Source organism: Haliaeetus leucocephalus, unplaced genomic scaffold, assembly GCF_000737465.1.
Source record: "Haliaeetus leucocephalus isolate CR32 unplaced genomic scaffold, Haliaeetus_leucocephalus-4.0 Scaffold406, whole genome shotgun sequence".
Lineage (NCBI taxonomy): Eukaryota > Metazoa > Chordata > Aves > Accipitriformes > Accipitridae > Haliaeetus > Haliaeetus leucocephalus.
Window position 1 is genome coordinate 1,700,011 of NW_010972842.1, and position 25,612 is coordinate 1,725,622.

At 36.9% G+C, this 25,612-nt stretch overlaps 1 protein-coding gene across 15 annotated transcripts in view; it reads right to left on the bottom strand.

The window, feature by feature from the left end:
* Positions 1-25,612, bottom strand: part of FOXP2 (forkhead box P2) — a 192,548-nt gene that overhangs the window by 6,028 nt on the left and 160,908 nt on the right. For all 15 annotated transcript variants that reach the window (XM_010574012.1, XM_010574011.1, XM_010574010.1 and 12 more), the window contains 3 exons: positions 24,444-24,565; positions 23,035-23,104; positions 22,035-22,198 (listed from right to left, as the gene is read on the bottom strand). In XM_010574012.1, coding sequence (XP_010572314.1) covers positions 22,035-22,198; positions 23,035-23,104; positions 24,444-24,565 — 356 coding nt within the window. The remainder of the gene's footprint in view (positions 1-22,034; positions 22,199-23,034; positions 23,105-24,443; positions 24,566-25,612) is intronic.

The window sequence follows — 25,612 nt, forward strand, 5'->3', positions numbered from 1 at the left end:
TTGTTTGGGAGATATGTTGCAAGGGAATGCAGGGTCATTTAGAAATTACTTTTATCGCTGAAAAACATTTGAACAGTGTCTTCTGAAAGGGGGAGAAAACCCATTCATCCCTTTTAAGGCAGCACAAATAACTGTGTGCCTTGAGATTTAAGGGACCTTTAATAAGGTTGGGTTTTTCATTTAGTATCTTTTTTCAAACATTTCTAGCATTGAAGAGACCTTCTGAAGTCCATTTAAGCTTCCAATTTCAGATATTTTCTTCAGAATTGTGACTAATTTTTTGATGGAAGTCTTCAATATTTTTAATCATGATATAATACTACATTAATCACTTCCAGATGCCATAACACTGTTATTACAATATTCTGTCCCCTACGTTGCTCCCAATAAATTGCATTTTGTGTACCGGTATACTGAGCATATTGCTTCATCCGTGGTGTCCCTTGAGGGGCCGTACTGGGACCAATGTTATTTAGTATCTTCACCAATGACACAGCCAGTGGGATTTAGTGTACCTCGGCAAGTTTGCCGACGACACCAAGCTGAGTGGGGCGGTTGATTCAGTGGAGGGAAGGGATGTCACCCAGGGGGACCCTGACAGACTGGAGGAGGAGGCCCAGGTGAACCTCAAGAGGTTCAACAAGGCCCAGTGCAAGGTCCTGCACCTGGGTCAGGGCGAACCTCAATAGTCAAAATCGGTACAGACTGGGGGATGAAGGGATTGAGAGCAGCCCTGCAGAGAAGGACCTGGGGATACTGGTGGATGAAAAATTAGATGGGCATCAGCAATGTGCGTTCGCAGCCCAGAAAGCTAGTCGTATCCTGGGCTGCATCAAAAGCAGCGTGGCCAGCAGGTCGAGGGAGGTGATTCTGCCCCTCCACTCCACTCTCATGAGACCCCACCTGCAGTACTGCGTCCAGCTCTGAGGTTCCCAGTAGAAGACAGACTTGGACCTACTAGAGCGGCTCCAGAGGAGGCCACAGAAACAGTCAGAGGGTTGGAACACCTCTCCTATGAAGAAAGGCTGAGAGAGCCAGAGTTGTCCAGCCTGGAGAAGAGAAGGCTCTTGGGAGAACCTACTGTAGCCTTTCAGTACTTAAAGGGGGCTTGTAAGAAAGATGGAGACTTTTTGCCAAGGCCTGTAGTGACAGAAAAAGGGGCAACATCTTTAAGCTTGAGGAGTTTAGGTTTAGATTGGATATAAGGAAGAAATCTTTTACAAGGAGGGTGGTAAAACACTGGAGCAGGTTGCCCAGAGAAGTTGTGGATGCCCCATCAGTGGAAGTGTTTGAAGTCAGGTTGGATGGGGCTTTCAGCAACATAATCTAATGAAGAATATCCCTGCTTATGGCACGGGGGTTGAACTAGATGATCTTTAAGTGTTCCTTCCATCCCAAACCATTTTATGATTCGTTGCTATGCTTTTCTTTCCATGCTTAAAAAATTCTGACTACAGAACTTTTTTTTTTTTTTTACCAAATGAGTTCAGTTCCTTTAAGGGTGGTGTCCAGGTTGTTTTTATTACATTTCTGTGGTTGGAGTGCAGCCACTGTACAAACAGGGAGGATAACAAGAAATATCCATTAAAAATGTACCACACATTAAGATACTAGTTCCTCTTGTGCTGTAATTTTTTAGTATTGAGGACCTCTTTTTTGGAAGGACAGTTCAAAGATTATTTTAATAAGTAATCTGTGGAAGAATTAATAGCTTAGAAGACTAATCAGAATACAAAATTTCCATTTTTGTCAACTATACTTTCGTCCAGATCAACAGTAAATCAAGACCAAACCCAAGCAGTTCAGTTGTCCACGCAAAAATAAATTTCATAGACTTTTCTGTCAGCAGCTTAAGAGTACAGCTCATAGCAAACACTGCCATACAAACAACTCTTTCTGGAAGTGTAAGCACAAGGAATAACACATAGGCTTTTGAAACTAACATTTCTCTCAACTCTATAGAGTTTGTTTTTTGAAATCAAAGGTTGAAAAGCAAACTTGAAGCATGTTGGTTAGAGATGTAAAGGATCTTACATTTATAGTATTTTATGTATGTTTTGAGGACGAATCAACTATACAAAATATATAGGAAAATCAACCCTCTTTTTTTTTTCTTTTCCATAAGCAAAACAAGATTTGAACACCCACCTTTTAAGTTGCTGAATACATTCTTACCTTGAAGACTTTCAGTATGGTACGGTATATCCAAGACATTTATTGTACACAGAAAACAAAATATTCAGATTGGTATTTGTAACTAATACGAAAATATGTATGTGTCCGTGTGTTTCAATAGATCGATATATATTTAAATGTATTTATTTGCAAAATTCTACACTACCATTTTGTTATACAATGGGAGCAGTGTACTAAGGACAAATTCCCATGTGAAGTGCTGAGTATTTAAACATAAATTCTGAAGGAATATTTATATATGCCATGTCTTTTTATTAATAAACATGCTATTCAAATAAATCCTAACAACAGGTCATAGCCTAGTGATTTCTGACTTCTGATCAAAACTTATCTACTACATAATTGGAATCTGTATTTTAACAAAGATTAGTATGGTTCCTTGATGGACCAGTCCTGGGTTCAGAACTAGTCAGTATTTTTTATTAATGATATAGAAGACAGACTAGAGAGCATGTTTATTAACTTCGCATATGTCAACAAGATGGGAGGTAATGCAAGCACATTGGTGAAGATGATGAGATTTCAAATATGTGGCAACTTGAGAAAATCCAGGTAGAGGTTTAGAAAACCCTGTTATATGAAGAAAGGCTGAAAGAACGGTGTCTTAGGTTACGGAAAGAGCAACAGGTCAGATGCTGGAGTTAAAAATTAGTACAGACAGTGAACTACTGGATCAGGTAGCTTGGGGAGCCTTGCAGTCCCCATCCTTGGAGGCCTTTATGAAGAGGTTAGACACACATCTGTGAGAATTAAGTTCAGTCATTGGTAACTCTGGTAGAATAAAGGTCTGATGATCTCTTAGCAAGTATTATTACTACATCATGTCCAAATGTCCTCATCAAAATGGCTGTCTCCTATTGAACAAGTGCTGGCAAGCTACACCTCTACCTGAGCTCAGGACTAACAAGGCAGTGTAACAAACAGAAGGTGAGGAGATGCCTGCAGCAGCAGCAAAGATAAAGTATGGCAATGCTAAATTATTTCAAAGAACTTTTTGGTAAAGTTATAAACAAATGAACATACTTATTTCCATGGATCACCTTCTTTACAAATGGTGGATCTACTGTTATAAAAGAAAATTTTCCTTGTACCCCAGCACTTTCAAAATGAAACTCTTTGAGAGAACTTTGTAATATAAAAGAAGGATTCTAGTAACTTGCAGAGCTGCCTGCTCAATACATTACGTCTTCCTTGCTCATACATCACAGGACATGAAGTTCCTCTGTCTCTGCGTCTGCCTCAAACATTCATTTTTCCACATGCTTTACAGTTTTACATGGAGATTTTTCTCCCACTCCTGCAACTGGCAAACTGCAACTTCACATTCTCATGTTCTCAAATGTATACTATATCCTTAAAGACATCATTATTTATAACATTTAACTGGAACGACTGCTAGGTGCCAAGAGACAGGTAACACTTGCTGGACACTTAGAGAGGCCTCATGAAGACTGTTTGTAGGCTGCTGGAGAAGAGCTCTGAGGCTTCAAAGGAAAAAGAAAGATAACAGGACAGGCAGCTGAAGGATAAATATATACTAGGAAGGAATGTATAAAGTAACTTCCAAATATTTAGAGATGGAGCCAAATTCCCAAAGCTTACAACAACTTGTTTGATACAAGGTGAACTTGTCTTCCGAGTTTTGCACAAGATAAGCCTGATCCTGCCTTGGGAAAACTTGTTTAGTATAATAGCTACTAAGATCCTGCTAAATTCTAGGCAACAGCAACAAAACAAGTGTTACATTCAACTTTTAAACATTAGAACGTGTGCTGTTGCTGACAAGAAAACAACCAGATCCTATAACCAAGTACATGATTTCTTAATTAAACTGAGTTGAGCTGGTGTCAACAAGGAGAAAAGATACTTGATAAAATATTCTCAATTATGGATAGCATGTTTTCTACAGAGGTTTCACGTCACATCAGCTTTAATATAAGGGGATACCAAATCCAGGAAAACAGCAATGAGAACACAGGACAACAAAATATAAATAATTACAATAAGCAAGGTTTGGATTTGATTAGTAGAAATAGTGCTTATTCCAGGCTTTGAATAGAAAATACTTTTCTTTGGAAAAAATACAGAGTCAGACAATGCCTTTTATAACCATCAGCACTGAGTTACGACAGAGACCCTTCCCTTCTTCCAAACCAGAGATGTAACAATTTAAGTTTCCCTGTATTTCTTTCATCCAATTCTAGGGAAGGAAAAAAAGAATTAGTTAATTTCTCATTTGTATATGTAAAAAAGGAAAAAAAAAATGCAAGGGGTTTGGTGTTTAATTCTGAAAGTCACCAGGGAAGTGCCACAACCCATCCAGGATTCCCAGTGGAACAAACTGCCATTTAGATCTGGGTCCTCTAAACATTGTTGCCCATACCCACCCAAAATCTTTAATGTTCTGCTAAAATCATTTAAGGGAAAGTGCTGTGGGACATCATGATTGAGAGAGATGCAGTCTCTCAGACACTTAAGTCAATGTAATGACTGACACTGAAAAGACTTTGCTTTTGGCTTTGTAGTGAAGAGGGGGTAGATGTTGAGAGAGAAAAGCTGCCTAGGTCAATGTGCTTACTGTGAGCTTTGTAGCCAAGTGTATGGTTTGCAGCAAGTCATGTAATTTTTTTTAAATCTTGCAGTGCACACAGGGGGTGCAATAATCAGTCTGAAATCTTGAAAGGGTGATTTTATTTTTTTTTTTTTTTTGGCTGGGTTGCAGCTGAAAGTATTTTGCATTGCTATGGTGACTTAGGCACCTAGTAACCCTACAGAGTTTTTTACTTTGGTATTCAAAGGCACAAAGGGCAACAAATTAGATCATGTCTTGAAGTCCCTCCCAGGCTTATTTTCTATGAGGCTAATTTTGATACTATTGACTCACTAGCTTTCCTAGTGACTTCATGTAGAAGTATATAAAGATGATGAATTTTCTGGAACTTAGCTGAAGAAAGTTTTCCCAAGGGAATCTTTGGGACTGAAAGATTTTTAAGCCATACGTGGTATGACAGCCTATGTTGATTATTTCTTTTAAGATTTTGTTTGCCTGTTAAATTAATAAAGATTTTTAAAAGTTAAATAAACCAAAACAAAACTTGGTAGCTGCCAATCAACTTCCACCATTTCCCAAAACAAATGATGTACAGTTTGACCCATTCTTCCTCACAGTTCTGTAGAAAGCCTTAAGCCCACAAACATTACATCTTCAAAACCAATTGGTTGTCTGCAGATATTCTTCCAACTGTACTATTTCTCCACTATCTTTACTTCCATTACATTGACCATGCTTCAGTATATGAAAAGAACAAAACAGAACATTATATTTGTGTAACACAATATCTTTTATAGAAGTCCACATTTCCAGTGTAACTTTTAATGTTAGACATCTGCAATTTTTATTTACATTTTTACTTATTACCCAGACTGTCCTCAATTCTTTTGTGCTACAGGCATCCTAAAGTACATGTGCAATTTTGATTCAGCTACACAAAGTGTTCCGTGTATACTTTGGGAGAAAATATTAAAAAGATCCACAGCTACAAAATTCTTCAAACTGTGGAAGTCTGAAAATTTTTGGATCCATCTCAAAAAGTAAGCTACAAAAGCACAAAGAATACTGTGGCCAAACTAATTCCTTCTGTACATCTGAAGTGTTTGAAGAACATTTTTAATCTTTATTTCTATCTGAAGTGTCTTGACTTTCTAAAGACTTTTTTTTGTGATAACATCTAACATTATATAAAATATTTTGCTAGTTTAACCTGTTGGAACACATATTATTTACAACTTCTATTTCTCTCTGACTTAATATTTTTAAAGCTGTGACTTCCGTTACACTTTTCTATGAAAATATTTTTCACCAAATATTATTTGGTAAAATTATAATCACTATATTACAGAGTAGTAACTGACTTGTTTCTTTGTTGGGTTGTTTTCCCTTTTTTTTTTTTCTTTTTTCTAGTAGATCTGGACTAGTATTTCCTCAGGAAGAACTGTATCTCATCTTGCCAGTACAGCTCTAGGTCTGTAGGATATCCTATAGCAGTTTAAAAAGAAAAGCTCTCCTTTCCAATCCACTGTTTCAGATCTAGAATTTTTATATTTATGCTTTGGTAGGCAAATGGAGGCAAATCCTCAAATCCTACAGTATTTTCAAGATATCTAATTCTATTACTTTGTTTCTTTACAATTTCACGCTATTATAAAAAGTTTATTAATTTTCTTAACTAGAAGTGAACTGTTTATTGATGTGAATATGTACAGCCATTTAGGGAGATACTAATCCAAATATTGAGAAGGGGAAGAAAGAGTATTAGACAAGTAATTAAATACAAATTCAGTAATGCTACAACTGTCACGGAATCCATTATTATTTTTCCTTGAACATCAGGAATCACTTCCCCCATGTATTTATCACCTACACTGAAATGCTGAAGAAGTGCTATTATTTCTAGATAAATAATGCCTATATGCAAATCTCTAGCTTCAAGCAAGAAAGAGAGGAAGGTCCTACTGTCACAGCTGAGGGTGCGCCATCTCATTTCACTAAGGAGAGAGTGAAGCTGCACCATCCTGGTGGAAGACGACTGGAGATGTGATGCCTATACAAGCACTGCTCCTCAATGGGGGCGTTTCTGGATGCGCTTTGTCAACCTGCCACTTTCAAATTACACCCTTCCACCCTGGGCCTTCTAAAAGCCATGCTGAGAAAAAAAAAAAGGGAAGTAGCAACCTCTTCTTCTCTCAAATGCAACACTGAAGTACAAAAAATACCTTCAAATACACTTCTTATCATATCTATCATCTTATCCATCACCAAGGATTTCAAATCTACCATGGTGGAGTTGGGAGTTGCACTGACTTGGTGATGGAAAGTAGAGGCAACAGCCCTAGCTGGCAGGCACTGCTGCAGACTCTGACAGGAGATAAGAGTGCCCTGGAATAATTAATTAGGCCACTAAAGTTTGTCGTCTTTAGTTCATCACTAGAGGAGATGGTGTAAGATGGAATTAATGATCAATGGTCACAAAGTGCCTCTGGCGCATCAAGGAAGGTGTAGGAGCAAGTAAGAATGTGCAAGTCTATTATTGCTTTTCCAACCTCCAAGACTAGAGACTTGCTTCCCTATTTATAATAGGTGTTAATAAAATTTTATCAGTCACTGTAAAAGAAGCTAGTGTTCTTCATGCCTTCCCTTCAATTATTTTAAGATAAAAGGTGAGGCCCTCAGAGAAGAAAAAAAAAACCCCAACACAAACCCCATTGTTACCAACTGCACAAACCTGATCTTGTAAACACAATTTTTCTTTTGTGATACCTTAAAAAGATGTAAACTCAGCTGTTGCTATATGTTATTTGTAAGATCCATCCCTTCAGTGAGCACTTGATATGACTTCACTGGTCTCTGTAAAACAAAATCCAGAGCATCTTTCTCCTTGAGCTTGGTTGCGAAAAAGCTAGGTTGCTTCTGCTCACTCTCTCATTGTGTTGTCTTTATGGAAACACACTCTAGGATCACAGGATAATTCAGGTCAAAGGGGCCTCAGGAGATCTCTAGGTCAACGTCCTGGCCAAAGTAGGGACAGCTACAAGGTCAGACCAGGTTGCTCAGGGTTTTACCCAGTTGGGTCTTGAAAACCTCCAAGGATGTAGACTATACAACTTCCTTGGCAACCACCCCACTCACTGCCTGACTGTCCTCATGAGCAAAGAGTTCTCTATACCCAGTCTGAATCTCTCATTTTAACTTAACGCCCACTGTCTCTCAGCCTACCACCACAGTGGAGAGCCCGGCTCTGTCTTCTTGCTAATCTCCCCGTCGGTACTGAGGGTCAGGTCCCTCAAAGCCGCCTCTTCTGGCTGATCAAGCTCAGCTCCCTCAGCCTCTCCTCACAGGGCAATTCCTCCTGCTTCCGACCATCTTGGTGGCCTTTTCACCAACTCGCTCCAGTTTACTGCTGTATCTTTTATATTTGAGGTGCCAAAACTGGACACAGTATTCCAGGTGTGGTCTAATGAGTACTGATAAGGGGGGGATAATCATTTCCCTCAATCTCTTGACCCTCTGCCGTGCTTAATACAGCCCAGGACACCGCTGACCTCCTCAGCCGCCGGGGCACGCTGCTGGCTCCTGCTCACCTCGCTCTCTGCCAATACCTCCAGCGCCTTCTCAGCAAAGCAGCTCCCCAGCCGGGCCATCCTCGTCTGCATCATTGCAAGGGGACCTTCCTTCCTCAGCGCAGGGCATGGCATTTCATAAAGTTCCTCCTGGCCCAGTCCTTTAGCCCATGCGGGTCCTCTGAATGGCAATCTACCCTTATGCATATCAACTGTTGCCCCGAATTTGATGTCATCTGCAAACCTGATGAGAAAGAGGTCCATCCTCCAGGACATCAATAAAGATGTTAAACAGGACAGGTCCCAGCATATTCTTATGTCCCAGGAGAAATGACAGTATACCCAGATATTGCAACGGAAGACCAGAATAAAAGGTAAGAACAATTATTAATTGGATGTGAAGATCTAGCATGAACATGGCAGAGGAAAGCTACTCTGAGTGCCTATGTATCTCTAATAACAGAGGGGAAGGGGACAGCAGGCAGATACTCATTGTTATCCGAAAATCTGAATTAAGTGAACACATGATGCTATTTTAAAGAGAAGAATATGTCACAAGCTATATAGAGCATCTGAAAAGGAGGTACAAAGGATTAAGAAGGCAGTTTAATGTCAAAAATCCTAAAAGAAAAGGTGGTTTTATCTCTATCTCTTGGATTTTAGGGGAATACAGATAGCAGAAAATATTAAGACATTACACTTTTATTAACAGAAAAAAACCCCCAAACCTTTTTAAAAATCCCTTAGAAGCTTATTGGTTAACAGGGCATTCCCAATTAGTCCTGCCACAACTAAGAAAATATTTTCTTGCTTGTATTTGCACAGATAAAAAGGTTCTGGATTTCAATATTAGCAATTTTGCTAGTGTTGTAGACTACTAAGACTGTACAAATTTTCAAAGATCTAATAAAAGGATTTCAGATCTGGGAGGACTCCTTGTCTTATCTGGAAAAAAAAGATTTTAATGAACTAAAATTGAGAAATAGGGCTGTAAGCAGTCACGAGAAATATCAGATGGAGATTAGGAGTGATTAGGAGTGACTGAAGGCAGAATAAGAAATGAGGGAAAGCCAAAGACATGAAGACAAATGGTTTCCTGGGATGAAATCCAGATCTCATTTAAGTCAATGGCAAAATTCCCCTTGACTTCATTAGGGCCATGATTTCACTTGTGAAGTTTATTCACAGCAGAAGATGTAAGTGAAATACGCAATGCATCTGACAGAACGCTTGGGGAAAAGGGGGAATAACCAAAGGTGATACACAGAGTGAACCATGTATTTTTCTACTAGACAAATGAGGTGGAATAACAAATTCCTGTGAGAAACTTCAAAAAATCTAACTCATACTAAAATTAGACGTAAAGATTTGCCAGTAATAAAACCAGTTACATGAAGGAAGAACAAAAGATTATTTCACAACATGGAGGTACGTTAACAGCGAGAATTCTCTAAGATCCTACATTTGATTTCTACTTTGAATATAATTATGAATACCCCAGAAGAAGATATAAACAGAGGTAACAACACAATATATTTAGATTAGTCGTATGTAAAAATGTGAAAAAAAAACCCAAAGCTGACAATCCATGGCAGATCAATTTACTGTTGACAAATAAAAGGAAGAAAATAAACTACCCATATACATTTATCTGCTGTAACCACTTGGGAAATATGTTATTCCAAATCCTTCAATGGTGCCTCTGCTTAAGAAGTCAAACACAGTACGTTAGACTAAGTAGGAGACAATAATGACAGTGACAATAATATAAAACACGTTTATGTATTTATAGTAGGCCCTCACTTCAAGTCATATGTTCAATGTACTTGACTAACTTTTAGCTGTTAATCACTCATCTCAAAAACAATATAGCAGAATCCAGAAAACAACAACAGAAGTGACCTATGGCATGGTAAATACATCTGTAGGAGGAAACATTAAAAATTATAGGAATACTTTGAACTGATTATATTTAGCTGCCAATGAAGTCAACATGAGAGTAGCAGCAGCCTGGAGATAAGTAATAGTGATACACTAGGAATATGGAAACAAGCAAAACATAGGAAAAATCAAATGTTCACCTTACTCATACTTAAGGGTCACCCAATTTAATATAGCATATTTATGATCATTTTATCACTACAGTTAACTCACTACTAATTTCTTCTAACAATACAAAGAGCTACTGCTAAAGAAAAGTTTTTAAAATCCTCAGTAAGTTACACAGCTAATGAGCTGTGTTTTTTTAATTTATTAACTATTTTAACACGATTAAAATATGTAAGTAATCAATAATTTTGAGATGCCATCTGCCATTACTCTACAGGAAAATGTTTTAACAGATATTGACCCTCACACTGCAGAAGCCAGACAGCCATTAATTCATGGAGATTAGGAGCAAACCTCTCCTTTTTCCTTTCTCTACCATAGGCATCTCCCAACACAGGGATGATTTTGTGCTGCTTATCTACAAAATACACAATACATTTGTTCCTAAAGTGGCTGGAGATAGTGTTTGGTGCTACTTGCCCTACCAGTTCGGCCTTGCCAAAGCACATCAAAATACAAACTCGTTCACTTTAAATTAGGGACAGCTAAAACTTGCAGTTTCTACTCTGAGCAAAGTTTGAAAATGGACATTGGTGGCAAATCAGAATGAAAAGGAAAACATGCAAAACAAGTTTTTTGAAGAATTTTAGCTTTATAGTAATAACTCTAAGTTGAAAAAATGTTGAAAATAAAAAAAAACCCAACCCAACAACCAACACGTCCTCCTCTTCCTTTTAGCTTTGTACAAAGAAATAAATATTGTACAGAGAAATATCTAGAGAATAAATTGACAGATTTGTTGATACCCACATGACAATTTCATTACCCTTTAACAATAAAAAAAAAATTGTTGATTAAAAATGGGTAATGAAAACATAGAGATTTTTTCCTTAGATGATGAAACTGATAATTAAATTGACTAGGTCTTCATGCTGGTTTTTGTTTTGTTTTGTTGGTTTTTTGTGTTGATTTTTAAAAAAACTTGGCAAGAAAATGCCAAGACAGTAAATAAGGATACCCTATCTGCATTGATATATTATCAGCTATGAAAGTTAATAATACCTACTACAAAAACAATCAGATAAAATCTTTGAACTGTAGATAAAGAAAGGATCTTTCTGGAAAACCAACATATTAACAATATATTTTCTTTAAATAGCAAATGAGGCTCAAAACTTATGCAAAATTAGCCCTTCTTACAGGATCAAAATTTTTAGGAATCAAGTTCTGATTAAGAAGATGACATTAACATAGATTTTCTGATTCTAACGAGTCTTACTAAAATTCCCATCCTTGACATTGGCTTGCTCCCTTTGGTATCTAAATAAATGTATTTTCTCTGTGACAGAACCACAAAAAAGTAGAAACTTGACTAGAAATTAGCTTAGGGCACAGGCCTCTCAAGTCTTTCAAACCGTCAACTGTATCTAGTTCAAACGTCAAAAGTTAACAACCTAAACAAAGAAGAGGATTAGGGAAAAAGAGCACAGAAATTTTTAATGTAAAAATTCAAAGGAAAATGACAAAGTACTAGAGATTTGAGTGTCTGAATATTCTGGGGGTTGTTGAAGAACCATCGAAAAAGACCAAGCCTGAAAACAGCAAAGTTTAAGAAAAGAGGCTGTGGATCTGGCAGGCTCTGTAGTATCTAATGGTTGGGAAGTTTTAAAAAGTGTACCAGTTACACAGAAACGTAGCAGGAACAACTAAATATCTCAGTGTTAGTTGTGGGTTAGAGCAGGCAAATGTTCTCTGTGCAAAATCTGGAAAGGTATTCAATGATCCAGAAAAAGCTGAGCGAGAATTTGGACGGTACTATGTGTGGTTTTTATACATCTTCATACAAATACAGGCTATACAAAATTGTTTTTCTATTTCTGTTGAAAACTTTTACATCAGTAAAACTCTGCTATCTTGGAAAACATAGAGCTGATCAGATAGAGTGGGACAAAAAGGCTGAAAATAATATCCTTTTACTAACACTTCCAGCACACTTTTATGAGATTTTATAAGCTAATCATCAACGTTTGTCCACAGTGGCACCTAAACATTTTGTTCTAATGTAGCAGCAAGGGATTAAATAGCATTACACTTACACCTAGGCATGGTACATTTTTTTCTTCTGGAACTGTCTTCACTGAAAACGCTGATTGATAGGTATGCTTGATGGGTAAGTTTCAAAATTTTCAGCAGGGTGCTACCAAAGTATTTCCTTTTCATACGCTAAGTTTCTTGGAGCATTGATCTTTTATTTTGTTTTTTTTCACTGCAAGAAAACACAAATATAGTCTGCCTGCAGACTGAGCTAATTAGGACGTATCGGGGATATCACAGAGCCTAGGTTAACATATCCTGTCTCTTCACCGCATACTTTGGCCTGTGCTTAACGCAGACTCTTGCTTCACAGGGCAGTATATTCCAGCTGAACGAAATATATTCAGGGCAATACATTGTTAGTTACTACTTCTGTAAATGTCTAGCTACAAAACAAAAAAATACATGTTTTAAATTGTAATTCCAGTAACTCCAGATGGATACAAAAGCATAATTATTTCTTTCATGATGCCATGAATAAAAGGGTGTGCATAGTAACAGAACACTACTTGATGGGTGCTCATCTCAAGGTATTTCACTGCTACCAGTCATGGTTTACCTTTTGGTTTAATGTACCTATAGGGCAGTCTAATGCCAGCTGGCATTGTGTCAAACACTTCTCTGAACAAAGCCTGGTGCTATTCTACATGGGGACAGTAGTGTAAGTAAAATACAGCTTCCCTTCAAACTACATCTGAAGACACTTCTCAAAAATTAAACAATTCAATTACTAACTAAAGACTGCAAGAGTTTGGGGCAGGGATTTGAAAATCCTTTTTGTTTTGGCTTTGTACAGCACTTATCACAACAAGGCCCTCAGTCCATCCTTTAATACCGTACTATAAAAATAAACTACAACAGTTTAGCTGAATTTAGCTAAAATATGTTTTTTCCCCATAAGAAAGAGAAAAGGAAGAAACACATTATATATGTCTACATCTGGAATGCTTCAAAAAACTGTTAACACCTGCACATGAAAATAAATCCAGAGTAGTTTTATGGAATAGCTACTAGAAAGATGGGGAGAATGGGCAGTTTGCTGTATCAGAAAGAGCCTGTTTGGTCTACCAAAATGAGGATTCGAAGTTCACAGTGTGCTCTCTAGAACACATCTGAGAAACAAAGAGGAAGAGTAAGAAAGACTATGTAAGCTAGGACATATATCAGTGAAACTAAATTGGAATATATTTAGCCTGGAAATTGGAATGTGGCTTATAATCATCAAAGGAATGAAGTTCCGCAGTGGCTTTCAAATTTGAGATGGACTACGATAATTTTAGGAGAGGAATTGTATGACAGAGGTGCCCACAACATGACTCTCATTTCCTGTGTTCTTAGAACAAGAGGAGATAAAAGCTCTGAGAACATTTTTCAGCTATGATGTCTGATAATGCCAAATTTGCAAGGAATGAAGAAAAGGAGGGGAAACATAAAGAAAAATAAAAATCAAGTTGGGGGAAGCCCCTAATTACCCAGAGTACTACTATCACAGCATAATACTGCATCAAAGAAACATTTCCCCTTATCCATCTCAATCAGAAGCTTATGGAAGTCTTTGAAAAGGGTTAGTGAGAGGCCACGATCATACAAAGGCTCTGCAACATCATTAAACCTCTATTAATGGGTACAGTGGAACAAATGAACTTGGTAAGTCTAGGTAAAGGAGGAAGACTACTGGATTTGTTCAGCCTAATTTAAGATACACTTTTAATACTGTTGTTTAGTTGGAGAAAACCACTGGAATACCTGCAGTTATAACCCTAACAGGGACTCCATCAGGGTCTGTACTACTCATATGCATTCCCAGCACTGTTCTAAATCTAAATTCTAAACAGACTGCTGTTAAATGCCAAGAGTGCATTTTCCCAACTGCACGTTGCCAGAAGATTGTGAACACTGCTTTTGTATATGGACTTTACCAGGTATAATCACATCTTTAGCCATCTTGAGATTTGATTACTTTGATGTGACCTACACACAGGGGTTCACCCTGAGATGAAGCCTTTCTATAAATTCTTTTAAAAAAAAAAAAGCATTGAATTTTTTAGTCTTTTAATATGCATAAAGTGCCTAGAGTTTCCTACAAATTCTGAAGACTAAATAATAGTCAAATAATAACACTTCCTCAGCATAATGTCCTATATTTTTCAATGAATCTTTGCTTGGATATACGTACCCTAATTTAAGCTACTGGTATAAACATTACCAATTGGATATAATTGTATGTTTTTATCTAACTGTTTACACGATACGTAAATGTAAAGACACATTTTGGACAAGTTTATTTATAAAAAAATATCTAGAGAGTCCACTTCCAAAAATTTTGGCTCATAATATTACAGTTACTCAAAATCCAAGTGCAATCAACAAAAGTGGATAAAATTCATAACTGTATGTGCAGTTCTAGAAATATACGTTAATGGCACTATCATCTCAGCTTTTGTGTTGTACAAAGACAGAAATCTCCTATGAACTAAATTTAAGGATTACACAACCACACTGCAGAGAGATTTAGTTGCACAACTTCACATTTTTAACGTCTGTAACAATATTTAAGATGCTGCCTTTTCTTATACAGACCTGTTATGTGAAAAGCATAAATATCTTGCCTATACATTGAGAATTCATGACAGCAGTACCACAAAGTTTTCAGCAAGAAAGCTTCCAAAAAGATTCTGTGAAACCCCACAGGAGCCTACCAACTTCTACAAGCCATGCTATGGGGATCTGACACTTTTCAGCTGAAGGCACTATATCTCTGGAGTGATCTTTTTGTCAAGAGCATTGGGAATGTACTATAGAAGAGCAACAATTGGGGCTGGAATAATGTAAAGAAGAAACAGCAACTTCTGATCCAAAGAAAGACATCTAACATTTAAGAAGTTAAAGAGGAAATTATAAAGGACTGGAACATCAGTCTTGAAAGATAAGAAAATTGATGAACAGAAGGAAAATGTAGAGGACAAATGAACTGAAAAGTAAAGTAATGCAAAATAAAAAAGAAAAGGAGAATATAAACATTTAGGAAAATATTCAAGTGAAAAGTTATGTCAATGGGAATGGTGAAAACTATTATTAATCAAAACATCACTGCTTATTTTTCCATTCGCACCCACACGCAAGTTGCTCTGTACGAAAGTAGGGAGGCACAGTCACAACTCAAGAGTGTTTACTATCACATGATCCATACAATCAGTAAAGGCAAAATAAATTGTAAATGTTAAGAAAATAGTGGCATAAAGTGTTGGATTGCTGGACTTGCCTGTCACTTTCAGATGCTTTCCAGCAGTAGACAAAGCCAAAATTATTTCACTGCATATTCTCACAATAGAGCTTCTTTCAATGGGAATACGCTCAGACAAAAGCTATAACCTTTAAGATCCTGTTTCCTAGCTGTTCTTCTTTTCATATAAAAATAAAAATCAATTGTTGTCACAAAGTCTCTTTCCCCATTATCTTCCTTATGTTAGATTTATGAATAAAAATGTGTGAAATTAAATTATGCAGGCATTAAAATATCATGTGATTAGGTGAAACATTTTTGATGAACAAGGATAACCAGAAATACTGCAACTGCTACCACATTCATGCGCTCAATTACATGCTTCTCACCTATTTAATAATGCTTGTTATATCCCTGTTAATTGATGTGTTTCAAGAGTTTATTTTCTTATACAATGAACAAAACTTGGATCATAGCAGTCTCCTAGAACAGAACAAGCCTCCAAGGTAAATGCAAAGAGATCGTGAAATGGGACAATGCAATGATAAAAAAAAAAAAAAAAAAAAGGAGAGAAGGAAAGACAGGAGATTGGAACATTATGAAGTTAAAGAAACAAGGGAATGAAAGGGATTAAAACTGGAATGATAGGTAACCTACTGTAAGTGGTGTGAAAGCTTAACAGTGGGGGACTGGAATAATCAGATAGGGGAACGACCTGACAATGGAATGCTTTCAAACTGAAGCACCTCAAAAGTAAATGATCTTAGAGCAGAATAATCATATTTGCCTCTGGGAATAAAATTTAAAGATAAAAAATTTAAAAAAAAAATAAAACAAGTTTGATGATTATGCAGATAGAACTGCAGAGAGAAATGATCCAGTCAGGGCAAGAGTGGGAAAGGTAAAGAAGTAAGGTTGGGAACGACAGCAGAATACAAAGGAAAAGGTGACTGAAACCACAGACGGATGGAACTCACCTTTTCACAGACAGAACTGAGGACGAAGACTACACTGGATAAGCTCATTTTTCTAATTCATCTCAGATTGACTCTTACTCTTGTTCATTTGGCCAAAAGTTATTCTTTTTTACAACAATCTAACATAACATTTTCTAGAAACAGCTTTAAAGATCATGGGATATATATGTGTCTTGACATTTGGCTTCAAACAATTCCCATCTTACCGAGTACAGCACTACAATAGCTGAACATGAAGAGTCATATACGAGATGAGGATATATGAATACACTATTTAAGAAGTGACTCCAAAAAATTTTTTGTTTTCAATGTACTTTTTAAAAAAGCAATCAATTAAAATTCTAGTAATTAGAATGACATCCATTATCTCCAGGATTCTGGATTTGCTGTTAGGAACTAGATTATTTTCATAAGTCATTTGAGAATATAAGAGATTAGTTGCATTGTCCTCAGTCTACACTCTCACACAGCGTGAGCAGGGAGAAAACCATGACGACAGCCCCCTTCCACAAAACCTCATCAGTAGGATATTTGCTTTCCCTATCTCCTTTGCTAACTCTTCCCACTCCTTATTAAATAAGCTGCAGTGAGTTTTAACAGAATGGCATGACGACCCCATTGTTTCCTATGGTGAGACTACATTTTCTCAGTCTACAATTTTCCGAGTTTTCTGATGACCAATTTCTTTTTGTTTCCTCAACTGCTATGAACAGCTTTGCAGATTAAAATTTCACCTTTTTCCCCTAAGTTTATAAAAAAGGCATTTTGCATGATCCATTTGCCAAAATACAAACACATGGACAAGAGATGCACTAAGTGTTCTTGTGATAAAACACCCTGGTCTGTGCCAGTTGCAATAATCACTTAAGTGCGATCAATCTAGTACAAATGCACAGACCAGAAACACAGTTGAACTTCATTTCCATCCCTGAGAGTGAGAACTCTTGAACATTTAACAGAGACAGGAAAAATAATAGCACAAAGTTGATTTCACTATGATCCCGATGTTCACTTAAGAATCTAAATTTATTGGCTCTGAAGGAACTGACTTTCAAATACCTCCAAAACTCTTCAGCAGTATACTGGCTATGACATGCCAGTTAAAAAGAAGTTGTGTTATCACTAATGCATGAATTGTCATTATTGTCCCCCTAGGTATCATTGCATGTCTTATCCAATGTTGTTGTTTCTTTGGGGATGATCCAAAGTTTCCTACAATCATGCAGCTTTAGTTGCACTTTTTCAGATGCTTGTGCTTTCTTTTTTTACTTCAGAAGTCTGGATTTATACCCCAAAGGTGTGTACTCTGGAGCTTCCAACTAAATCCACGTACAATTATTATGCAAGATTAGCAGCACCTAGTTCTACATAAATAATGATTTTTTGTATATAAAATACCTCCTGTTGTGTTTGTCACTTTGAAACGTGTTGCTTATCAGCTAAAACCCCGAGGAATTTTGGAGCAGTAGTCCATGTTCAAAAAATGAAGGAAGAAACAGTCTTAAGTACTGATTTAAATGAAAAGATAATTGTCTGATGTTGATTGTTGACAACTGATATTAGAAAAAATTGGAACTCTGAACAGAACATATATGCCCACAAGAAGTAACTTATTTTCGCAGTGAAAATTTATGTCAAGTGAGCACTTAGTGCCCATATCAACCTACCAGGAATTGGATTTAAAGACCAATCAAAGACAGAACTTGGATTTAATACTGCTGAAACACAGAAAGTAAACCTAGGGTTTGAGATCCCATTAGTGGTATGCTGCGTACTGGATCATGGAATTACCATCTTTCATCAGACTGGGAATGCAAACTGGGAGGTATGAGGCATAAAATTTCAGATGCTTTACATAATTATTAATACAGGAGATTTCCCAACTACCAGGCCATGGTTATACTGATCACCTAAAACTTAGTGCAGTATTTTTAAGTGTTCAAGAAGAGTAAGAAATGGAGCAGATTAGATATCATTACCCAAGGCAAAAACTGTAAAGCTTTTAAACTGCCACTGCCCTAAATACAATGGCTGGGATTCACTGCACTTAACTAGCATTTAAATGTTATACATTTACTTGAAGTTATGTACCTACTGCCTTTCTCTAGTCAATGAACAGTGACTATTTTCTAAGTAAGCTGACTCACCCACCTATGTTAGAGACCCGTCCACAGATGGCTGAGTTGATGACTCTAACTGCTTTTGCTACTCTCTTTCAAAAACCAGATGCGAAGTATCAGGTTCAAATCCAAAGACTGGAATAATTTCCCCACTTTCTGACACTGAGTAGCTAAGGTATTACAGTAACAGAAATCAATTTCTCTGATAATGTTCTCATGCTCAAAGCACAGAAATACTGACCACTGTACATACACACACAAAAAGATAAATTTATGCTAAAAAATTAATATGAACATTCCAAAAAAAAGTTCCCCTATCATATATTTATCTGATAAAATGATATTCAGTACAATTCTAACAACCAAATGCCTAAGTGATATGCTTGGCTTTGACAGTCACTGGGACTCTTTGTATTTCCTGCTGATGCTCTAATACCAAACAAATGTCTCTCCCTGGAAGCTCGTCTAGAATCCAAACTCTGCCCCTTCCCAACTGCATGCTCTGATCTCTAAATTGCACACAATCTCTTGCCTCTTTCCCTAACACCACGCTCCACTGCTCCTGGCTGCGTGCCAGCTTCAAGATGGCAGGCAATGTAATTGCTCAGCATATTCCCCATCTCCTGGCTAGTACGCTTTCCTGGTAATCAGGAGATGGAGGTTTAATCTACTTGGAGATTAACAGAGCCACCGACTTTATAGGTGAGTGCACTAAGTATGACCCCCCACAAGAACACTTCTCTAGGGGAGAAACGCCCAGACTTCCTGGGTGAACCTTCCCAGGAAGCTACAAGTAAGTGGATGCTTGTGGCAGTAAAATATATTTTTTTTCTAGTTTATTAACTAATTTTCATTACCCCCCTCCTGCCACGGGATTACGTAATCTGTGTAGGTAATGTAAAATTTAAAATTTCTCTTCAATGTTTGCCATATTCCTTACTTATTTGACTTCTGTCATGCTTTCCCTATGTTCTTTTCTCATTTTCTTAAGTCACGCTCTTGAACAAAAACGAGGGACCCTGGTCAACGTGGTCATGGAGGCAGGGAAGAGGCCTCTCCTCTTCCTTGGTCCTCTGCCTCCTGCACAAGCCTCTCCCTTCCTTGACTTGTCCTTGCAGATGGCATTCATTCCCTTTTTCATATTCTCGGCTCCCTCAGCAAGGAAAAGGCAAAATATCCCAAGTGAGCAGGTATCTAGTCATAGCCCGTATCTTTTGGTTGACAGTTCATGGCCTCACGGAAGCCCACTAATCTTGCACTAAATTTGGTGCAAGGGCTGAATGAGCATAACCTCTTTCTCCAGTGGTACCTCAGGGCATTCTCCTTCTGTTGCTTCAATCTGTCAAGAACTGAGCAACACGTAGGCACAAGTTTCAAAAGAGTCACCACGGCAAGTCCCCAAACTGCCTGTTTGGACAAACTACGTATCATACAAATGAGAGAGGAAGGCTGAATCTTGAGTTAGGGTGTAACTCAAGTTATTTGCCTTTTTTTATAGGCAAGAATTGCTACAATATGCAGTATTTTAGCTATAAACATAGCTATAAATGTAGCCATATCTACATAATCATATGCACAGATATCTCAGTTTATCCAGCGGAATGGCAGACAGTACATAGGATATGTAAACAGATCTGCCAAACACTTACAAAACAACTTTAATAGCAAGTGTCATTCTTTTCTGTAAAGTAGCTGTTTTTAACACACATGATCTAACTCTTGTTTGCTCTTTAAAGTTTTATTGTCTTGGCATTTTATACAGGAAGAGAGCATTAGCATACTCAGGAGAACTGCTAAAAGTAAAAGGCCTCAAGCTACCCACTGCATGGTTGATAGCATAAAGCATGGGATATAAAAACTTTTGTCTGATTGCTCACTTTACTTGTTTTAGAGTAGTGTTACTCTCAAGAGCATATATTCATGTTCTTTCTACTTCAAGTTTTATTACTTCTTTTGTATTATTTAATACATCTAAAGACACTTCCAAAAGACAAATTTTTCCATTTTGAAAAAGTAATGGTTTGGAACCTGATAAAATACATGGATGTTCACAGTGTATTATTTTCAAAGGCAAGTAGAATAAATGTGCAATAAAACAATTAAATGCATGACAATAAACATTTCTATGTGATCTTAGATATATTAACATGCCAAACAAAAGAAGAAAAACTCGGCAAAATATTTCCCCTAAAAAAGGTCAGAGCAAAATGGATTCTCCACACACTAGCGCATAAGTAAAAGGGGAGTTTGGTCTCAATTACTGTTACTGCTAAATATCCCACTCTAGAAATTAAAATGAACATTAAAAACGTGAAAGAGAAAATGGAATGAAAAAAGGCAAATCAGAACAGCTACCTTGAACACAGAAAAAGAGACCATAATTGTACACACACATTAAAAATCATCCTACAGTAAACTTAAATCTAAGTCTGCTTAGATATCATACTGCTAATTATTATATAAATAACCTGGGAAACAATACCTCGAAGATACATGTTTTACTATTTAGTAAACAAGAAACTGCCACGTTTGACACCACTGATTAAGGCCAGGCATTTCTAGAGCTTCAGACACATTTCTGAAATCCACAATACATCAATTTTTAATACTTCCACTCTCTCAGCTCCATTAAAAAGATGGTAGGGGAAAGATTTTAGAGTAATTAATGATATAGTTAGCTGCTAAATATTAATAGGAATCGTAGTCTTGCATAAAATATAACATATAAACCTTGCCAATACAGACGCACCAGTAATTAAACTTGAATATGTAATTACACTGATTTATACGACAGGCAAAAAGTTACACTTTACTGGCTTCTATGTAAACTGTGGGCAACAGTTAAACTTTGCATTTTACGGTTTATATAAATGGGCAATATCTCTACTACAGTTCATAAATGGTTTAGAGACTCATAGGTAAAATTACAACTAATTCCAGCATGAACATTCTGACTATACCTTACAAACCAGGCTGTGAAAATGACCACAGAGATCAGCCTCCCATTACATTCAATGCTTGCAAGCAAGTTGAAGAGGTTTATATTTAAAAAAAACAACAAAAAACCAACCCCAAAAACGTACACCAATCTTACTACAAACTAAATGAAGACTCATCTATTGAAATGTTTTAATATAAATGTTTAGTTTCAAACATATAGTTCCAGATGTTCCACTTACCATGTTTCAAAGCCCTTTTGAGTAATATTGTGTCTTAGGCTAAGGCATTTTTTCCTGAGAGGATGCTAACTGCACTTACATGTGAGGCTGAGGAGAGCAGCCCGGACTGCTATTTCCATTACTGTCAATGTGATCCAGCGAACCATTGAGATCTTCATGGACTGCCTGCAGTAAGCCACTGGATGCGTTATTTATCAATCCTGGGTTACTAAGCAATGGTAAACTACTCTCTGCCAGTGCAGCCTAGCAAAATGAAGAGTAAAAATAAAATTATTAGTCCGTACTTATACAGATCACTTCTAAATGTTTATGCACATATGAACGTACACATACAAGGCAGCTCATTTTGGGTAGTTGTAGAGGTGGTCAGAAGGATTTTGTGCATTTTCCCATTATTTTCACATTCTGAATATAACAGCATCTGTATTCCAGGTTTACTATTTCCCTTACACAGGTTTCATTATTTTCCATTATTAAATATGTTCCGATATTCATAGCACTTTCTAGTTTTACATCATTTTTTGACTCTGAATTACACTTAACCCCTATGCCCTTCCACACAATGTATGGCTCCTTTAGAATGCAGACAGCTGCTATACTTTAAAAAATGACCAGAACTTAACTCAAAATAAAAAAGTCCTGACATTTGCCTCTTCTGCATAAAAATTATATATTATAATTAAACTTTAAAGTTTTTGCCATGAGCACCATGTTCCCCAACACTATGATGTGAAATCATTTATGACAGCTTGGATAAATATTAATGCATATCCACATGCATTTGCAAAAGCTTCTATCAATCTAACATTTGCAGCAAAACTGAGTGTTCCAGATTTTGCCACAGGGTGTCCTTCTTGCTTCTTCACATCAAAAGTAGCATGAATAAGAACTAGTACTTCTTGCAGTGCTAGGTAATACAACTTACTTGGATGATAAACCCAAGTATTTAGAATGATCATCAGGTCTACATCAACATAAATATAGGTAATCCTAGACCAAAGTATAGCAGGAAATTAAATATGCCACACATAAGAATATAACTAGTGTGTGAAAAGAAAGAATAATTTAGTATTTTTTACCTGCAAGCTTGCATTAAGAGCTGCTCCATAGCCTAAGCTGGTGGGTATGTTTTTCACTAACGTTGGGCTTCTGAAAATAAATGATTTTTCACAGTTTAAAAAACAGGCAGACATCCTGGCTGGCTCATTGGGTTAACGGACTGGTTTTTCAGCTCAGAAGACCAGAGTTGTAAAAGGAAAAATGAAATGAAGTTGGGGGTGAAGGGGCTCAACCCGTTAGAACACAGTGATTTACTCTCATCAGAAAAGCAAAAATCTTGCTGTAATTAGGCCCACATGGAAATTTGCTCCGAGAGCAGGGCCGTAGTGACTCATAAAGGTTCTGATCTCACTGAAAGAATTTGACAGAGATAGCTTTAAACTTTGTACAACACCTGCCTCGGCTACGCTTGCTGTGTCATTCAGTTTTGGTTTTCTGAACTAACACTGGTACGCATCTGAATACATTACAGACAACTACGCTAAGGTGCTGAATAAAACGATCTTACTCTTCCCTTCCAAGAAACTGTGAGGGTACAACAATGTATACGTTAACTGTAAATGAACAATACAGTGGATCAGTTAGTTGCCAGCAAATCAAACGTACTGTATTTAAATCAGACTAGAAATACTATATGCTAGATCGCCACAGAATTGTATTTTCATTAAAATTAGTGCCTAGGTTGACTCCAGAGGTCAGCTGGGTGGCTGTTTACAAACAGATCTGTTACAGAAACAGAATACCTTCCTGCAAAGAAAAACCTCCAGCTTTCCTCTCTGCACCTTTGGTATTCTGAATGATTTTATCAAAACTAATTATATACTCTAAAGGAATAAAAAGCATCCACAGAACCAGTCATACCGACACGGGATTAATTTGAAAGTAGGGCAGTAAGCATGCCAAAGGTCCTCCTGTGAAGGCTTCTCATGAATACTACCCTCATCAAGAAGATATTTTTTGAGGTCAGTACTGTAGTGTATGATACCTATATTCCAAAATGACCTTGAACGACTCCCTACTTCTGTCAAAGGTTTACAGTAAAAACAAGCGCATACGAAACCCTAACACATGGGCAACATATGTACACAGGGCTATTTTTAATATATAGTAGAAGAACTTATGGTAGATGGAATTAAAATGACAAACATATGGTGAAACACACTGAAAAAACAAAACCATTATCGCTTTCCTCTGCAGCAAACTATATGGGAAAGGCAGGCAGGCAAGGAATGTACAGAAAATAGCGTTTACCACAAAAATGAAATAAATGTTAGCTCACTGATGAGAATGCACCAGCATAGCTATTAGCTTGCTACGTATTCTCCACATAAGTGCTCGCTTTGTCTGTCAGGTTGTAGTACACAGAGGACTCACTTAGGTTACAGAATTACAGAACAACTCAGTTGAACAAAACCAACCACCAACGTACCCTGTTATCTTTTGTGACCTTCGCTTCTGGTACTCTACTTCATCCACTGTCCATACTGCTCCTTTAACATTTTCTACTCGAACAAAACACTTGTGCAGGCTAAGATTATGACGCACTGCATTCTAAATCAGACACAAAAGGGGGAAAAGGTAGTAAAATTAATACAATTTAAGAAGGCAGCCTATGCAGTATACTTTGTTAATCTTCTTATTCTAAATCATAGTGAAAATCTCAATTTAGTTTAAGTATTAAATTCAAAATATGTATAATATTGTAAACCCCAAACTTACAAATTACTGGAATCTGCAGTTTGAACTTTGTGATAACAGAACCTTCCAAGCTATTTTAATAATAGCTGTGTCAAAACCTTCCTTTCATTGAACTGGTCTAAATTGCAATATCTGTACAAATTACAGTATCTTTGAAAATGCCAGAACAATTAGGTCAGCTCTGTTGTGTCCCTGATCAAGCACTTGGGGATGGTTGAAATGTCCAAAGGAACCAGTCCTGCTTGAGGTATTAAAATGCTAAAAAGGCTACAGTGACAAGTGTTAATTTTGCACAAAGCTTTATGCAAATAAGCTCAAAGGCATTCTTTTCATCCCTATAATAACGAAACGACAGAGTTTGTTTATTCTGTATTATTAGATGACATATGCAAGTTACTTTGCAATACTGTCCCTGCACAATAGGACATACTTAGGCTTTTTAAAAAGATTTTCTCACTAAAGTTTGGGGGTTTTTTAACTGTTAGACAGAATGAAAAGTCTTCCCCATAACCTGAATGTACGTTTTCTCCACCACGATTATGCAAACAGATGTTGTTGGCTGCTTTTGTATTAGAGTAATTACTCAAAATTAACATTTCTAAATCAAATTAAGTCGTTCTTAAAATTTAAACTATAATAAATATACAGCAGACAGCATAATTTACTTTGAATATTTCCCATAAATCAAATTATAAATCTAAGCAAATATTTCTTCCTGTCAAGGTAAACTGGCATATAGCTATCAAGTACAGTCAGTAATGACCTAATTCTTATTTTACGAATATAAAACAAAGTAATTTTGATGAAGATTTCCTTCTATTTGCACAAAGACAAGCTTCTGGCTTGCTTTAAGAAAAGAATTCTTAAAAAAAAAAAAGGGGGGGGGGGGGGGCGGACACA